The sequence below is a fragment of the Penicillium riverlandense genome (assembly GCF_028828495.1).
Source record: "Penicillium riverlandense strain IBT 135883 chromosome Unknown utg000006l_segment0_segment0, whole genome shotgun sequence".
Classification (NCBI taxonomy): domain Eukaryota; kingdom Fungi; phylum Ascomycota; class Eurotiomycetes; order Eurotiales; family Aspergillaceae; genus Penicillium; species Penicillium riverlandense.
Genome location: NW_026643197.1, coordinates 2244411 through 2261228, shown reverse-complemented (window position 1 = coordinate 2261228; position 16818 = coordinate 2244411). Strand labels below are relative to the sequence as shown.

Genomic DNA, 16818 nt, shown 5'->3' with positions numbered 1-16818 from the left:
AAGTTCCCCTGATGGGCTCGCAGAGATCCGGGTTCGATCATCTTTTCTCATCCACCCCTCTCTAAATGTATCCGTTATGGTCTACATTAACCTCTTCCAAATACAATTCATCAATGCACTCATGTAATATCAATTACTCCCTACATTAACTTCTCTACCACGTCGCACAGTAGATCTTGATGCCCCAGGGAGTGCACGTGATGCAACACACTAGCCCCCATTGAGGAGTCCGGACTAATACCTCTTCCGGGATCACCAAACGGGTAAAGCATCCACATCCTGTTGGCCTCTTCGCCCTTTCACTCGCCGGCTCTGTGTCGCCTACGTCGTCTTCTTTTCGTTGTTTTTTGGTCCTTCTCTCGTTCGCTTGATATCCCCCCTTCACCTAATTACTCCTGTCGGCTTGCCAACCTTAGGCGACCCCTGATTCTCTCTCCTCCGCCCCCGGATTCAGATTCCAGCTTGACCCCCAGTCCCACCAGTCTAGACCCCGTGGATACTCCGGCCAGATTGCATCTCCGAACAGTTACTCCTTGCAGCATAACCAATTCGAATCAGGGCGGGATGATAATTGCTCTGTGATCAATCTGACGCGTGGCTTTCTTTTTCTTTCTTTTTTTTCCCGGTTTCTTGTCTGCCAAAGCGCCAAAGCATGAGAAATGTCAAGGACGTCGACACCTGCGCTACCTCTGCATAATGCGCAGATCCCCGACTCATCTCGAGGAGGGACACCTTTAGGAGCGAGAACAGAGGCTCCGTCGTCGGTAAGTCTCTTGGCATTCGGGGCAATCAAATTCTAAGCTTGTTTGTTCTCCAGATATCGACGTCAACCTACTCGTGGTTGGAACCCCATGAAACTGCCGAACGACTCCGTACCTCCCTTTTACATGGCTTGACCCCTTCCGAGGCCGAGGTTCGCCTCGCACGCGATGGACCGAATGAGTTACCCCATGAGGAACCTGAGCCCCTGTGGATGCGGTTCGTCAAGCAGTTCAAGGAACCGCTGATCCTTCTCCTTCTTGCCTCGGCTGGCATCTCGTTCATCATGGGGAACTACGATGACGCACTCAGCATTACCCTCGCGGTGACAATCGTGGTAACTGTTGGATTTGTGCAAGAATATCGGTCGGAGAAGTCCTTGGAAGCCCTGAGCCGTCTTGTGCCTCACTACGCTCATCTGATCCGCGACATTACGCCCCAAGCAGCGGGAGCTGACGGTAATATTCCTGTTCCACGAAATCTCGCGGAGGAGATGCAAGATCCTCGGAGCAAGAGCCCCAACTCAGTGTCCGCAGCAATCAAGGCCTCGACGACCGTCCCGGCAGCCGAGCTGGTGCCAGGAGATTTGATCCTGTTCCACACTGGAGATCGCATCCCCGCCGATGTCCGGATCACTGCTGCAACCCATCTCAGTATCGACGAATCCAACCTGACCGGAGAAAACGAACCCGTGGTAAAATTTGCGGCAGCGCTACGGAGCACACGCGGAGGAGCCGTTGAAGCGCTGAAAACTGCAACTCCACCTCGATCACCTTTTTACGATGCGCCGGCTACCGGAGCCGTTGGAGCTGATATTCGATTGAACGAGCAGCACAACATCGCATTTATGGGGACCTTGGTCCGTTCTGGCTACGGCCAAGGCATTGTCATCGCTACTGGTGCCAAGACGGAGTTTGGTAGCATCTCAGCATCTCTACAAGAAATTGAAAGTCCCCGGACTCCCCTGCAGCTATCCATGGACCGATTGGGCCAAGAACTGAGCTATATCTCCTTTGGTGTGATCGGATTGATTGTTGTGATTGGGCTCTTGCAGGGCCGCAATCTCCTTGAGATGTTCACTATTGGCGTCTCCCTTGCGGTTGCGGCAATTCCAGAGGGGTTGCCCATTATTGTCACAGTCACCCTCGCTTTGGGCGTGCTACGCATGGCCAAAAGAGGCGCGATCATGCGGAGACTGCCTAGCGTTGAGACACTGGGGTCGGTCAATGTGGTCTGCAGCGACAAGACCGGTACGCTCACGCTCAACCACATGACTGTGACAAAGATGTGGCATTTTGACACCATCGAGCCGTTCGAAGTTCAACGAGACATGGCATCCGTGCTGTCCCCCGGCCCTGCGGCTCGCACTGTACTACGGGTTGGTAACATTGCCAATAACTCCCGGCTGTCACGAGTCAGTGCCAACTCACCAGCCAGCGCATCATCAGCGGCAGTACTATCGTCGACCGTCGACAGAGATGCGATTTCCGTGAAGAGCCGATGGGTTGGTCAACCCACAGATGTGGCTATTTTGGATCTTTTGGATACTCTGGGGGAGGACGATGTACGCGATCGGATCAGTCCTCGCGTGTCCGAGACCCCCTTCAGTTCGGAGCGAAAATGGATGGGCGTTATCATTGGTAGTGGCACAGACTCCGCCCATGGTAGCTCTGACGTTGCCTACATCAAGGGTGCTCTCGAGCAGGTTCTGTTACGATCTGATACCTACCTGACCAAAGATGGCCGAGAGGTTATCCTAGACGAGGCGCGTCGCAAGGTGATTCGCGAGGCAGGCGATAACATGGCGGCAGAGGGTCTCCGGGTCCTTGCTTTCGCTAGCGGGCCCGTCTCTAAGGGCGGCAGGGCGTTTGGTAGCCGATCGGGAACGCCCGTGCTGGGATCCGGCGGCCAGCCCGATGATGATGATCGTTATAAAGGCCTGGTGTTCGCCGGACTGATCGGTATGAACGACCCGCCGCGCAAGGATGTATACAAGTCTATTCGGCGCCTGATGGCTGGAGGTGTGCGCCTCATCATGATTACCGGCGATGCCGAGACAACGGCTGTGGCAATCGCAAAGAAACTCGGCATGCCGATCAATGAGTCTCCGGGTTCGCGGTCCGTCCTTCGGGGCGACGAGCTGGACCACATGAGCACCGCCGAGCTCGCTCAGGCCATTTCCACCACCTCGATCTTTGCCCGTACCAGTCCTGACCACAAGATGAAGATTGTGCGCGCACTCCAGTCTCGCGGGGACGTGGTTGCCATGACAGGCGATGGTGTTAACGATGCACCGGCGCTCAAGAAAGCAGATATCGGCATCTCGATGGGCAAGCTTGGCACGGACGTCGCCAAGGAAGCCGCCGACATGATCTTAACGGATGACGATTTCTCGACCATCCTGCGTGCGATCGAACAGGGCAAAGGCATCTTCTACAACATCCAGAACTTCATCACCTTTCAACTGAGCACCAGTGTGGCGGCACTCAGTCTCGTGCTTCTGAGCACCACACTCGGGTTCAAGAATCCACTGAATGCCATGCAAATCTTGTGGATTAGTGAGTAGTTTGTCTCGTTCATGTCAGGCAGCTTTTTCTAACTTCTTTTGATCCAGATATTCTCATGGACGGACCACCTGCTCAGTCCCTCGGCGTCGAGCCCGTGGACCCGTCGATCATGAACCGGCCCCCTCGACCCAAGACGGCGCGAGTCCTGACGAAACCCCTCATTCAGCGAGTCCTCACCTCGGCGATGGTGATCATGCTCGGCACCCTGGCAATCTACGTGCACGAGATGGGGGACGTCGACGATGGCCAGCCTCTGGGCAAGCGTTCTCGGGTCGTCACGGCGCATGACACCACCATGACCTTCACGTGCTTTGTGTTGTTCGACATGTTCAACGCGCTGACCTGCCGCAGCGAGGGCAAGTCCGTGCTCCGCGGCGAGCTGCCGCTGTTCGGCAACAAGATGTTCAACTATGCAGTGCTGGGCTCGTTGGCTGGTCAGGCATGCGTGATTTACCTGCCGGTCCTGCAGCGCATCTTCCAGACGGAACCGCTGGGGCTCGGGTCGCTGTTCAAGCTGCTGTGCATTGCCAGCTCGGTGTTCTGGGTGGATGAGGGCCGCAAATACCTCCATGCGCTCCGGCGGCGGCGCGGCGTGGGGGTCGGCTACAGTATGAATGTGTGATGCATGGTGTCTGTTGTAGCTAATGATGTTGCCGTTGGATGATTCCTTTATACATAATAGACGATCGGTCATATGCAAAAATATATTCCTAGTCCTTCTCCCAGAATCGACAGGCAAGCAGATTATTACCTCCTCGAGTAGAGAGGCGAAAACAAAAAATGACCGGCGCAGGGGGACAATCTCTTGATTCGTAGTAGTTCTTCTTCTCTGAGAATAGATAGATATACAATAATACAAGTAACTAACTTTACTTAGTTGAATTTGAAGCAAAAGAAAAAAGAGAAATGTACATGCAATAGTCAGGAATCGCTGGTGGTCACCCACCCCACTACTAACTGACCGGTGTGTGCCTTATGTGCGGCCAATAGTTCGGTAGGTGTCGCCCAGGTGAGAAATGGGTGAGCGCCGCTTTATGGTCGCGCGACCGAGGGTGAGAAGGATGAGTGCGCTATAGACAAGGTGAGAATCATGGTGAAAATCAACCCCGACTCGCGCGACCAATGAACTAACCCTCTTAGCTAAGGGGCGGTGGATAGTCATTGGATGGGACTCCTGTCAACAAATCTTAACCCATCAGTTCCTCCAGTAAATCCTGCGTTAAATATATATCGTCTGTCACCTTTTACCTACTAACCAACCAACCAAAGAGTCTACGTCTTCCCGATGCAAGTCGATTCGCCCGACTCATATTAAGCCACCTCCATTGATCATATTATGGTACTTTTTTTTCCAAACATGTACGGGCCTGGCAAACCCCTCCTCGTCCCTCTCAACTTTCAGTATCCTCTCAAATCCCTGCGCTTTCAACTCATCCTCAAACGGTGGCCTGATCTGGATCGTCTTATATGTCTCTCTCAAGTCTTTATTCTTCCTTGAAGCTCTCGCATAATTGCTCATAGGCTGCGGCTCAACGACGAGATAACCCCCCTCATTCAGTATGCTTTGTATGTGCGCGAATAGCGTCAACATCCCGGAGTCCCCGTTGTTGAGATGTATCCACTTGGTCACAGAGAGCAGTAGGACAACGTCGAACTTGCCCAGCGCGGTACCTGTGTACGCAGACGCATCCACAAAGTCAAAGTGCTCAAATGTGCATGGCCCGTCCGGGTACGCCGCCTTCGCCTGCTCGACCAGCCACGGGTCGATATCGACGCCGACTGCGGCGGCCGCGCCGCAGTGTGCTATCACCTCATGGGTCAGTTTGCCCGCGTTGCAGCCTAGGTCTATGACTCGCGCGTTGCGGAGGATATCTGATGGGAGAATGGAAAGACGCTCATCCGGGACGGTGGGCGCCCGGAACTTAGCATAATATTGGTGGTAGTTGCCATGGCGCGCAGCGAGGTGCGTAGCTTTGAAGCGCTCTGCTCTGGAGAGTTCTGTTGCAGGGGGGTGATGGTGATGGCACGCTTCTGCCATACTTGGAGATAGTGCGAGCAGAGAGGCACGTGTTGGTATTGGTATTGATTGTGTCGAAAGAAAAAGGAGTGATGATGTGACTAACGTTAAGTCTTAGCACGCTAGATAGGCCATATATTAGGAGTTAAAGGTCTTAAAATTTTGTGATCAATGCCAAAGTTTTGTTGCGCTCCCGAGAGGTTTGTAGCGTTTGCATACTATCCGTGCCTGAGGCTCTAACTACTTGGCAGGCCTAGCAAGTAGCCGGCTGCTAGATTATCACTACTACCGGGGCTTAGTGATCATATAGGAGGGGTTTTATATTAAGGCTAGTTAACTAAGTGAGTGCTTATCGCTGAGTAATAGATGCTCCATATAAGTTAACTAACTAGCTAGTACCTAACTAACTATCTAAAACCATATGGTCCTCACAGATCTTCATTGTTCTTCCCGATTGGTCATGTGATAGATATGTGGGTCTATAATTTATACGATCTGAGTCTTGGTCTAGCCCATGGAGGCATCATGTGTCCACTGATTAGATCTGTCCAGTCTCAGGAAGGGAGCAATATTTCCCGAAGTACGATGGCGAAAGGGTGTGAAAGGGGATTTGAAGGAGTAAGAACTCGATCAATATGACGTCAGCTTTGCTTACTGTTTTTTTCCGCGTCTTCGCTAGTTACTTGTGCAACCCTAACATCCATACCGAGGCCGTTCTCAACATGCCATTCAGACAGGCCCTTCAGGGCATTATCAATAAGGCAGACAAGGCTTGGGAGGAAATAAGCCATCATGCCCCTCAGCCGGTACCATCGTCCAACGAGGCTCCCCCACCGCCTATTCCAACCTCTAGCAAACCACCACTGGCTTATCAGGAACAGCTCTCGCAACCCCAGATCTACTGGCGGCCCAATCTACATCCTCAAGTACCGGTGTCCTTCAACTTTGAACACGAACAGGGTCAACATGGATGGGGCAACAATGAGTCGCAGAATTATGTCGACAGCCGCCAAAACTCATTCCATTCAACCCAGGGCGATGCGGTGATCGTGCGCGCTCTGATCAACCACGGGCATCCCGACTCTACCCAGAAGTTTACCAGCGCCAGACTGTCGAGTCTTCAGACCCTCAGCCGACCACGGGGCTGTCTGTCGGCCAGAATTACGGCGCCGGTGGCCCGAGGTATCTGGCCTGCCTTTTGGCTGCTGCCTAAAGACCCCTTCAAGTGGCCGGAGGATGGCGAAGTCGACATAATGGAAGCGTGGAACGGCGATGCTGTCAACCACACTTGTCTACATTGGGGCCACTTCAACGGCCAGGACTGGAACAAGCATCGTGTTCTCGAAACCCCCATCCCCAATATTAGCTCGGCGGCGGGGGTGAAGTACGATTTTATCTGGGACGAGGACGAAACAACGGGCAGGGGGCGCTTGGTCTGGTTGATTGATGGCACGCCCATCATGAGGGCCGAGAAGCCGCCTGGCACGAGGAAGATGAGTGATTTCAGAATCCTCATCAACATCGCTGTTGGAGGAAATGTCTGTCAGGGAAATATGCCCAGCGATGGATGCTACGAGACAGTGGTTCGTGAGTTGGCCATGTGGGACGCGCCACCTGGGGGTTGGAAAGAGTTTGACAGGGCTTGGAGGGATTCCAAAGATGGCAATACCATGTAACGAAAGGAAGGAAATTCACATTGCAAAGTAAATCTATACCCCCATCCCCTACTTTTTGTCTGACTAGGTGAGTGAGATGAGTTGTCGCATAGTGATAGACCGAAATTAACCATTTAAACAAAAATCCAAAGCGATGCATCTTGGCTTGTAGTTAGTTATTCTCGCAGTTCTTGCCTTGCTCAAGAATCAGTCAATTCACTCATAATTTTGCTATATATCTAAGCTACTTCCGCATTCCTGTTGGCCCCTTGGTTGCTCCAGGTCCCATATTCACTGATCAACGTCAAGTTCGAAATGGCACTGACTCTTTAGACTAGAAAAATACTGTCTGGATATATTTCAGTATTAGGAATTGGATATGGTCTTGGTGTCTCCTCGAGTTCTTTAAGAATTTTCTTTAGGTGAACATATTTTTCAGAATAAAGCAAATCAAATTAAATTGTAGTAGAGCAAAAGATGAGCCCTTGAGCTCAAATTTATATGAGTTGCCCCCATCAACCCTCAGTGAGAATTGTCGCCTCTCTCACCCAGTGTCCAGACTTCTCACCCATATCACCCTCGAGTGCCGCTTAGGCGCTAAAGGCACATTGAGTATTGGCCGTGCAGAATACTCGGCTCATGTGCAGCCAGTAGTCGGGTGGGTGTCGCCTGGCTGCTTTTAGGGTGATAAGTGGATGAGCGTCGCGCGACCGGGTGTGAGAAGGGTGAGTGCGCAATAAACAGGGTGAGAAGCCAGGCGAGAATCACCTCCGTAGCGCGACTGTCGCACTGACCGCTTCAGTTGAGCAACGGTGGGCAGTTCTCGGATCGCAGCGCTTCACCTGAAACACTCGACCACTTGGCATCTGCACACATGGAGACTGAGTGACTGCTGCCACCTATGTCAGGCACTGAGGCGTTTCAGACATGGCGGGTCTCGCTAATGTCTTCAAGAATAACATCAGTCGCCTTCTCACTGATCATGAAGATGGGAAGGACAATAAAGAATCCAGGAATGCGCGGGAAGACAGATGCATCAACTATTCGCAGGTTTCTCACACCGCGGACACGAAAGCGAGAATCAAGAACGGCTTTTGGGTCTCCATCTGGCCCTATAGGGCAGGTGCATGAAGCATGATGACCCCACGCCTCATTCCTGATAAATTGCTTCACCTGCTCTACGGAAGAGACTTCATGGCCAGGTGACAGCTCTTCAGGAGGCTCATTATCGAACAGTGGGGTCTTGTCCATGATGTGGCGCGCGAAGCCGACGCCTTCGGCAACAGCGTTAAGGTCCCGCTCGGATGCCTCTGTCGCGGCCGCACTCGTGCCAAAGTAATTGAAATTGATATCAGGCACGTCCCGAGGATCGGCTGAGTCGAGCCTGACAGTTCCCTCACGGTTACGTGTGTGAGCCTTAAGTACGGCCCACGTGAAATGTCTCTTGTCGAAGGTGGCGCGTTCAGAATGCCCAGGATAATAGCCCTCGAAGAGGGTAGGGCCACCGAATATGAAGAGATCAGGGTCCCCATCAGCATGTCTGGATTTCTTCACTATGCCAATACTGAGTCCATTCGATAGATAGGGTCCACACTGGCGCATCCACTGTTTAAGGGCTGGGTCCCCAGGCTTCCCGAACGTGCATTCTGCTATGCTCTGGAAGTCATCCTGTGCTTTGATGATGACGGGAACCTCGTAGCGGTCCTGGAGATTGGTGCCAACGCCCTGCATATCTTTAACAACAGTAATACCAAACCTCTCTAACTCGTCTTTCGGGCCGACACCGCTCAGCTTGAGGAGCTGCGGTGTGTTAAAAGCTCCCCCCGCAAGGATGATCTCTTGAGAGACGAGAACGCGGTGCTTGGTGCCGGCGGCAGATAAACTTGACCGTGGATCAGCCTTGTACAGACTGCTGCCTTCGAGGAACTCGACACCAATTGCCTTGGGTGTGTTCCTGATGACAGAATCCTCCTCGAAAAGCACACGTGTAACGAGGCAGCTTGTCCTGATATGCAGCGGATACTTCTTAGCCGTATTTACGAGAAAGTCTCGAGTGCCGCTTCGCTTTGCCTGACTCATGGCCAGGGGTATATGATAGACGCCTTCAGTCACATCCCGATGAGGATCACTGGAATTCACGTCCCGCTGCAGGAGTCCAAATAGTTGTGCAACTTTCTCGGGGATCAGGCCGAGGATAGTATTTCCCATGGCAGTAGCAGCAGCAGTGATGATAGAAAGGGCCTTAGAATCCCGCAGTGTCAATTCGAGATCAGCGCGGTTCGTAGACAGCCAACCGGTGAAGCCGTGACCAGAGGTACCATTTGGAAGATACTCGCAGTGTTCCAGGCGCCTGAAATACTGGCGCATATTCTTCGGATCCCACGAAGTGTCGCCGGTGAGATGGGCGATGTTTGACCAATCACTCTCGTGCGGATAGATAGTGATCAGAGCATTATGTGCCGAACAGCCACCAAGCGTTCCTGCGCGGGGGTAGAGGATGCCTTTAGGCTTCGATCCGCTTGGCGGATTCGATCCGACATACAGTGTTCCGGTGGTTGTCTCCCAAGTCATTTTCGAGTCTTGCCGCGCAATGGTCTCGTCCGCATAATGCTTGACGAAATAGTCCCAGCGCATCTTCTCATCCTCCGTGGACAGGAAATGAAAGCCTGGAACCTGCTGGTGGATGTTGGCTCCCTGATCATCCCCTGCTTCGAGCAGGAGGACTTTATGGCCATTCCGGGCGAGATTCGCGGCCAAAGGTCCACCACCGGCGCCTGAACCGACTACGACGTACTCGTAGCCATCAAGTATGTCGACTACCTCCTCGGGAGGCGCGTCATTGTCCACACCGATGGCGCTTACAGCTGGCCCGGGCACGGAAGTTGTGAAACGTTCGCTCATGACTACATGCGCAAACTCGGAAGTTTCTTTTTGGAGAGCCGCATATCTTCAGGTTTATCTGCGAGTGCTTTAAAACCTTCTGTCCGTGTGGAACAAGCCTGACTAACTGAAATCGAGAGCATCATCCTCGCCAGACAACCAATACAACATGACGTAATATTTCCCGACGGCTGAATTGAGGCATTAACGGACGAATTATTTTTAAGTTAGTTCAGTGTCACCACACACGGAACGATCCAGAGTGCTGTTCTAGACTGTGATGGTTCTGTTGTAAATCAGAGAAAGATTAAAAATTTTATTTGATTTATTTAATCTATTTTAATTCTTCAAGACAGTAGCTTGAGGCTTTGTATACAATGTTTAAAAGTCCATATTGATGGCTAATCAATCTGATGCTTCAGCACACAACATCGGAATTTATGCCAATGACGTAGCTCTTCTTCTTACTCGAGCAAGTCTCAAATCACACAATCCCCCCCCAGGATCGGTGTGAGAGCAGAGCAATACTGGAGTTGCGTAGATCGACTAGGCCTCGGTAAGACCACTTAAAGCACAATGATTGTCAAAGACCCTCCAAGGGCTTTAAACAAACTCCATATACTATATTTCAGTGCTGTATCAACAGTAGTAATCATCTTAGGATACTTATGATTGCTGGTGTGGAGGCTATGTAACAAATTTACTCACTATACAGAATAATATGATCAACTGCTCCAGCATCACTAAATGTTCCTTCATCCTGAGCAAATTATTTTACACTGGTTCTTCGCCTCCTTTGATCCTCAGCAGTGGCACCACTGACAATATCATCAATATACAGCTACATGCACGCCGCCTCCAGTGCAGCCTTGATGGTTTTTGAGTTGAAGACGAATGATATGTGCTGGTAACAATTCAAAGTTATAACGCCCATACCGCTGGCGATTAATTGAATATCCCTGGAATTCATAGTGGATGCTGCCACGGGTATGCTGGAACCAAACTTCTTCGATAACGATTAGCCTTTGTCCAATCCGATGTATTCTGATCTACGAAAACGGCTAACAGCTTTTGCCACCTAGCGCGACATAAAACTTTCTGCTTAGTCCTATGTGACGTGGGACAAAATGTTTGGATCTAAAAAAAAAAATACCTCCAAGAGGATTTAGACCCTAATCGAGAGCGCTGGTGGCGCTGCTGCGTCGCTGTGAACGTGTATTATCTTCTTTGCATGACTCATCATTATGACATTATATATAAAATGGTGCATATATATCCAGCCCCTCAGCAGTATCCATATCAACATTATCCCTCCTCTCTCATATCGACCAGCTGCTCATACACCCATTCAGTAGTGAGTTGATATGTCATCCGTCAACTGCAGAGCAGCTATCAACTCATCCACAACAGACTCACTACATATCAAGCAAATTTGTACACCATGGTCGAAGAAATTGATCTGAACGCCCCACCGAGTGGCCCCGGCTGCGTGGAGTGCGAAGCTGCCAATGCATGGTGGTTCCATCTACGTCGTTGTGCCAAGTGTGGACACATTGGCTGCTGTGACTCGTCTCCATCACAGCACGCCTCCACACATTCTATGTCGACGGGACATCCTATCATTCACAGCTTTGAGCCTGACGAGGATTGGTTCTTTGATTACCGCACGGAGGAAACGTTTCTGGGCCCGCCCTTGCATTCACCATCACATCATCCACGTAGCCAGCCAGTTCCCGGGCCCAGAGGGAAGGTACCACAGGACTGGGAAAGACACTTGCATCTATGATTAAACTGTGTCTTTAAAAGTTGGTCTTTGGAGGGCAAGTTCCGTCGTTCGTCCGTACTTCGTTTCTTTTGTGTTGCAGGACCTTATAATGTCCTCTTCCTCCTCTTTGACTCCAGAATGCAGCATATTGATTCCTTCTTTCGTTTCTAAGAGGTTATGAGTCCGGCGGTTCACTGCTAGTAGGATCTCACCGTCCTATTAGTATCCTGAGTTTCGTCGGTTTTGTCAAGAGCCTGCCATGTATGCCACCTGATGCAGTCTCCTATAGTGCGGGTAACGACGACATGATATATGGTGCTATGATGCTAGCAACTGCTACATTACAGTTTTGGGACACCATGGGAAACCCTTCAGGAGCGCGACCCTGCCTGGCTCTCCAAACAAGCGGCAAAATATTCGCGGCTCTGTTCAGATGTTGCAGTTTTGGACTTCGTCGCACCGCTGAAATTCTTAGGTCCTTATCGATGGAAAAAGGGTGAAGTATGAGGCAGACAGTCTGAATTAGTTTACAGAACATCTCGAACCAGTTACCCTAATACCCAAGACACATGAGTATATACAAGGAGTTATTCTGTAGTATCTCTGTCAGTGGGGCTCGCATCGTTTCTTGCAGAGAGTAACTGGGACTGCAGTGAGGTGTATTCACCGGTAACTTCAATACATCTGACACCTCGATACCCAACCTCGAAGATCCCCGTCCCTTGGTACGGAAGGTCTTCAGAAGTGGTTACACCAGGATGGCGCCCAACCTCACCCGCTCAAAGCACGAGCTTACCTATAACATGATCTGTAGTATAGAACTCTCTGTATCGCAGATGGCACAGGCTGCTGCACGAAGTGGACAATCCTCTTCCAATATCTTGTTGCACACCGCGCTATATTTGTTTCTTGGTAGTGTCTATAACACTTTATTCCACAAACGCTTAAGTAGCCCGTCTGTCTGTATCTCTGTCTGTGTCATTTCATTTACAGGATTGCGTATACACGAAAACAGATTCCCCTACATACACTCACGAGCTTCCGTTCTTTAGACGATCCAAACCACCTTCTTTCCTTGTTCGAGCGCTTAGTTGGGTCAGTAGTTACTCATCAAACACTTTGTATAGATTGCTCACTGTCGTCCGTCACAGTAACATCCTTATTAGCATCGAATTCCACATCCTCTGAAAGCTCCCAGGACCTAGTACAATAGGTCTCATAAGGTCCAATACAGACAATTTTGCCGGTGAAATTTTTTTTGGTCTCTCCAGGGCAAAGTAAAGTTATAGCTTCATCCGTATTTTTTTCATCGTCGAGTGTCAACCTCACATCGGCGTCTTCCACCACCGTGATATTGTCATTGACAAATCTTGCTGTACGCATGGTGGAATTAATATTTATGCTTGGTATAATAGTATAAGGGCTCGATGAGGTTGTGGTGAAAACAGTGTCTTCCCATAAAATTTCATAGGTTCTGCTTAAGTCTGTTACGGACCTCTTGTCGACTATATATTGCGGTTGCTTATATAACGTCATAGTATCAGCTGATCGTCCCTTAACTGCATCCGTCTTGATATCCGTGGATTCCGTATATTGCAAGTTATGGTTCAATAAAAGACGCATTATATTGTTACAGTTACCAGACATCAGTCATGTAATATATCCAGTCAGATACTCTATAGAGAGCTATCCAGGAATATTGCTACTTCGGCACTTTCACTCTGGGTTTAGCGTCTATCACTATTCCAAAACAGGTTTTGCCTTCCCCGACCGCCTGCTGATGCTATCTGCCCTAGTATATAGTCATAAGGATGCAACATACTTATGAAATAATATAATTGCGGTTAGAGTAGGTTATAATGGTTGTAAAGCGGAGGTAGGTGCCTTATAGACTTTAATAGTCTTCGCAGAAAGGGTCTTTTGCGACGCGCAATGTGTTCGAGTTAGAGCTAAGCAGATGTACACGGTAGTTGTATTTTAAGAAAAAGAAAATAAAAAGACACCTTGATTTGAAGTCCGTAGAGCATAAAGAAAGCCTCGAATCCACTTACCCTGCCTCCCCCGACCAGCGCTCTCCCCTCTCGGACGAATCGGACCGAGGGAAACCCCCCTCCGTTTTCTGCGGCTCCGCGGCTCCGATATTCTGTGCTCCTCCTATAGTCTTCAGGCGAAAGTTTTGCGCAGGCTGTGACGTTTTCCCTACTTCGATACTTGTACTGTAACAGGTTTGAGCCGAGTTGGAAACCACGTAGGTTGTAGAAAATAATCTGTTGGTGCTTCTTGCTCCGTGTATTTAAATCTAGGCCCTAGCTTCATCAAAAAGTTTTCCAAGATACTCTAGGCTACAATCAGATTGCTACCTTCTTTCTTCCCAAAATGTCTCACCACATTACAGTCGTGCCCGCCTCCACAAGGATTGGCAGAGAGACAATCCGTGTACTCCTAGGGTCTGAAAGCAAACCCTGTGTCCGTGGTATCTATCGAGACACCTCCAAAGTACCGGACAACTTCAATGCCAACCCAAATTTCCAAACCGCCACAGGCGACATCGGCGTTGGGGATGCCCTTGATTTTAGCCGCTCAGATGCAGTCTTTTATATCCCACCGGCTATCTATGATGGACCTGATCAGGGAGAATGGGCAACTCGGAGCGCCGAAAATGTTAAGAATAGCCTCCGGGATGCTCCAAATGTGAAGAAACTTGTCCTCCTCTCGGCTATAGGCTCTCAGTACGACCATGGTATTGTATGTTTCAAATGCTCCTTTTCTATTATAGTATATTACGGTTAACAGAGTGGGACAATCTAGGGCATTATACGCCTAAATCATATTTCTGAAAGGATTCTCAAGGATGCGGCGCCTGAGGTGATTATAGTCAGGCCTTCCTGGTTTCAAGAGGAATTCGCGTCTTTTCTTGAGATGGCGCAGGCAGACCCGCCTATTATTCACTCGTGGATTACCCCTCTTGATTACAAGGTTCCTTTAGTAAGTATTCAATCTATTCAATCAAGACCACAGGCAAGGCAGGGTGCTAGCTACATGGTCCATGCTGAAATATTCCAATCGTAGGTGAGCCGTAAAGATGTCGGCGAATGTTGTGCAAAGTCCCTGCTCTCAGAGTCCACGAATCCCAGTCCGCATTTCCTCAAGTTATTTGGTCCTCGGTTTTACAGTTCAATAGACCTCAAGAACGCAGTTGAGGAGGTTACTGGGAAGGACGTTGAACTAAGGGCTATCGAGAAGGATCACCTTGCAGGGCACTTTGCGAAGCAGATTCCAGAAGAGTACTTACAAGATTATGTCGACTTGGCAACAGCAATATTGCCTGGTGGGATTATTGCAGGAGATCTTATTTATGATAATGCCACTTTCAAGGGACAGGTGGAGTTGGTTGATACTCTGCGCCAGTTGTACACTAAACCGGCATAAGCGGCGAAATGGCAAAAGCCCATACCTGATCCTTTAGAGCCTGTACATTTTGCGTAAGTTAGCTAGTCGTGTCCAGATTGTACTTGCTCATATAGATTTGCCGCGTCTCCGCGGCTCTCTTGCCTTGGAATAATAGAGCTGGGAAATGACAGCCTTCCACTATATGGCTGCGCCAACAACAGCAAGACCGGGAGCCGCCCGCCAAGGAGACCATCGGTTTACTACTCGAGTCCGGCATTTTCTTAATTAAATGCATGCATGTCCGGCTATCACAAGGTACAGATGATGTGGTTATATCCGTCATGTATTGGCATAGGTATCCTTATAGAAGTCCAGGTTAACGCCGCCTAGAATCGCTAAGATAAACTAGATAATTGGACTGATTTTACAAAACGTCACACCGAAGCCAGCTCCAGCAAGCCTAATCCAAAGCCTAAAATAGCGTAACGATCTCGCCCTTGGCAGTTTTCCGTGGGATAAGCGGCTTCTGGGGCCGAGACACCAAGGTGAAAGGGAAGTCATTCTCAGCGGCCGCCCTGCTGCACTCCTCCTCGGACCATGGGATATACACGTCGTATCGCCGGGTTGCCTTGACCTGCTTGAGTTCATCCAGCAGGGGCACCCAGGACTTACTTTCGAAATACTCCGAGGTTACCTCGAAAGTTCCGGTGAGGTGTATTGTAAGCTCCTGTAGTCCGCTGAGACTTGAGAGCACATTGCACGCTTCACACCAGGTCTTGTAGCGTGGAGAATCTGGGTATACAGGTTGAGAGAAATCCCAAGAGTAGTTAAGTCTTGTAATCTGATGTAGACGCTGAGGGAGTATACATCTTTTCATGTAAAGAAGTGTATCCACATGATCAATATCAAAGATGTTGTCTTGGTATAGCATTGACACTGCTTCAGCGTATATTAGCCGACAGGTCTGCAGCAGAGGAAGAAGGTTGGCAGGTCGTGTGGGCTGGGCACTGTTCTTGGCTCGGTACACGCGTGTAATGGTACCACGAAGGGCTCCGATTCTCGTCATGCACCAGCAGTCATGCCTGAGGGTCTCCAGGTCCTTGGTCAGGTCCTTTGGCTGGGCGCATTCAAGAGCGACGAGTCTGTTGGGGACACGGGCCATGTGAAGTAGCTGCCCGCCCACGGCGTGCCTCCAAATAGCTCGGCGAATCTCGGCGGGCAGTGTCGAAAGCAACCGAGACTGCGTTTGGTCGGCTGTGCGCTGACGGCCCGAAGACGAAGTTTTGCGGGCAGCCTTTGTGATATTTGGGCCAGGCCGGTTTCGCAGCATGTATCTGCTGCTGCTGCTGCTTTGCTGCTCTCCTCCATTTCTGCTGCCGCCCTCGTCATCTCCCTCTCCTACACCATCTTCAGAAGGAAGCGGAGGTGTCAGAGCCCGCGGCCGTTTGGCCGGCAGCAGCGGCGGCGCGTTGGCCGCTCGTGCGGCCGCCGTATCATCTGGGTCCTCAGCGTTTCCGCACGGCACTGGGGGCCACATGATGGGGTCGTCATCCTCGTCATTATAAGACATTGCCTAGAAGGGAGAAAAGAGAGCGAAGAGGACAGAAGATGAAGAAAACAAAAGAGGAAGAAAGAAAATTTAAAATTGCGAGGCTGAAACTGTGCAAAGAATAGACTTTGAAATTGGAATTAATCGTGCGAGCGTGTAACCGGCCCCTTTCGTAAATTACAAAGGGAAACAAAACAAGCAGGTTGGCCGACGATGCAAAGCAGAGGTGAGGTGGT

General features: G+C 50.3%; 6 protein-coding genes across 6 annotated transcripts; 3 read left to right on the top strand and 3 right to left on the bottom strand.

Moving 5' to 3' along the window:
* Positions 1-659: 659 nt before the first annotated feature.
* pmr1 (Ca(2+)/Mn(2+)-transporting P-type ATPase PMR1) lies at positions 660-3948 on the top strand (the record flags this gene model as incomplete). The annotated part of the gene is made up of 3 exons (XM_057198536.1): positions 660-764; positions 818-3317; positions 3374-3948. The coding sequence occupies 3 exons, from the start codon at positions 660-662 to the stop codon at positions 3946-3948; spliced, it is 3180 nt and encodes a 1059-aa protein (XP_057051976.1).
* Positions 3949-4632: 684 nt separating this feature from the next.
* N7474_007125 (uncharacterized protein) lies at positions 4633-5364 on the bottom strand (the record flags this gene model as incomplete). The annotated part of the gene is made up of 1 exon (XM_057198535.1): positions 4633-5364. The coding sequence occupies one exon, from the start codon at positions 5362-5364 to the stop codon at positions 4633-4635; it is 732 nt and encodes a 243-aa protein (XP_057051975.1).
* Positions 5365-6065: 701 nt separating this feature from the next.
* Positions 6066-7019, top strand: N7474_007124 (glycoside hydrolase family 16 protein; the record flags this gene model as incomplete). The annotated part of the gene is made up of 1 exon (XM_057198534.1): positions 6066-7019. One exon carries the CDS (start codon positions 6066-6068, stop codon positions 7017-7019), a length of 954 nt encoding a protein of 317 aa, XP_057051974.1.
* A 900-nt stretch (positions 7020-7919) lies between these two features.
* On the bottom strand, positions 7920-9899 carry N7474_007123 (GMC family oxidoreductase; the record flags this gene model as incomplete). The annotated part of the gene is made up of 1 exon (XM_057198533.1): positions 7920-9899. One exon carries the CDS (start codon positions 9897-9899, stop codon positions 7920-7922), a length of 1980 nt encoding a protein of 659 aa, XP_057051973.1.
* A 4120-nt stretch (positions 9900-14019) lies between these two features.
* N7474_007122 (uncharacterized protein) lies at positions 14020-15072 on the top strand (the record flags this gene model as incomplete). The annotated part of the gene is made up of 3 exons (XM_057198532.1): positions 14020-14388; positions 14452-14628; positions 14713-15072. 3 exons carry the CDS (start codon positions 14020-14022, stop codon positions 15070-15072), a joined length of 906 nt encoding a protein of 301 aa, XP_057051972.1.
* A 433-nt stretch (positions 15073-15505) lies between these two features.
* N7474_007121 (uncharacterized protein) lies at positions 15506-16570 on the bottom strand (the record flags this gene model as incomplete). The annotated part of the gene is made up of 1 exon (XM_057198531.1): positions 15506-16570. One exon carries the CDS (start codon positions 16568-16570, stop codon positions 15506-15508), a length of 1065 nt encoding a protein of 354 aa, XP_057051971.1.
* Between the last annotated feature and the right edge of the window lie 248 nt (positions 16571-16818).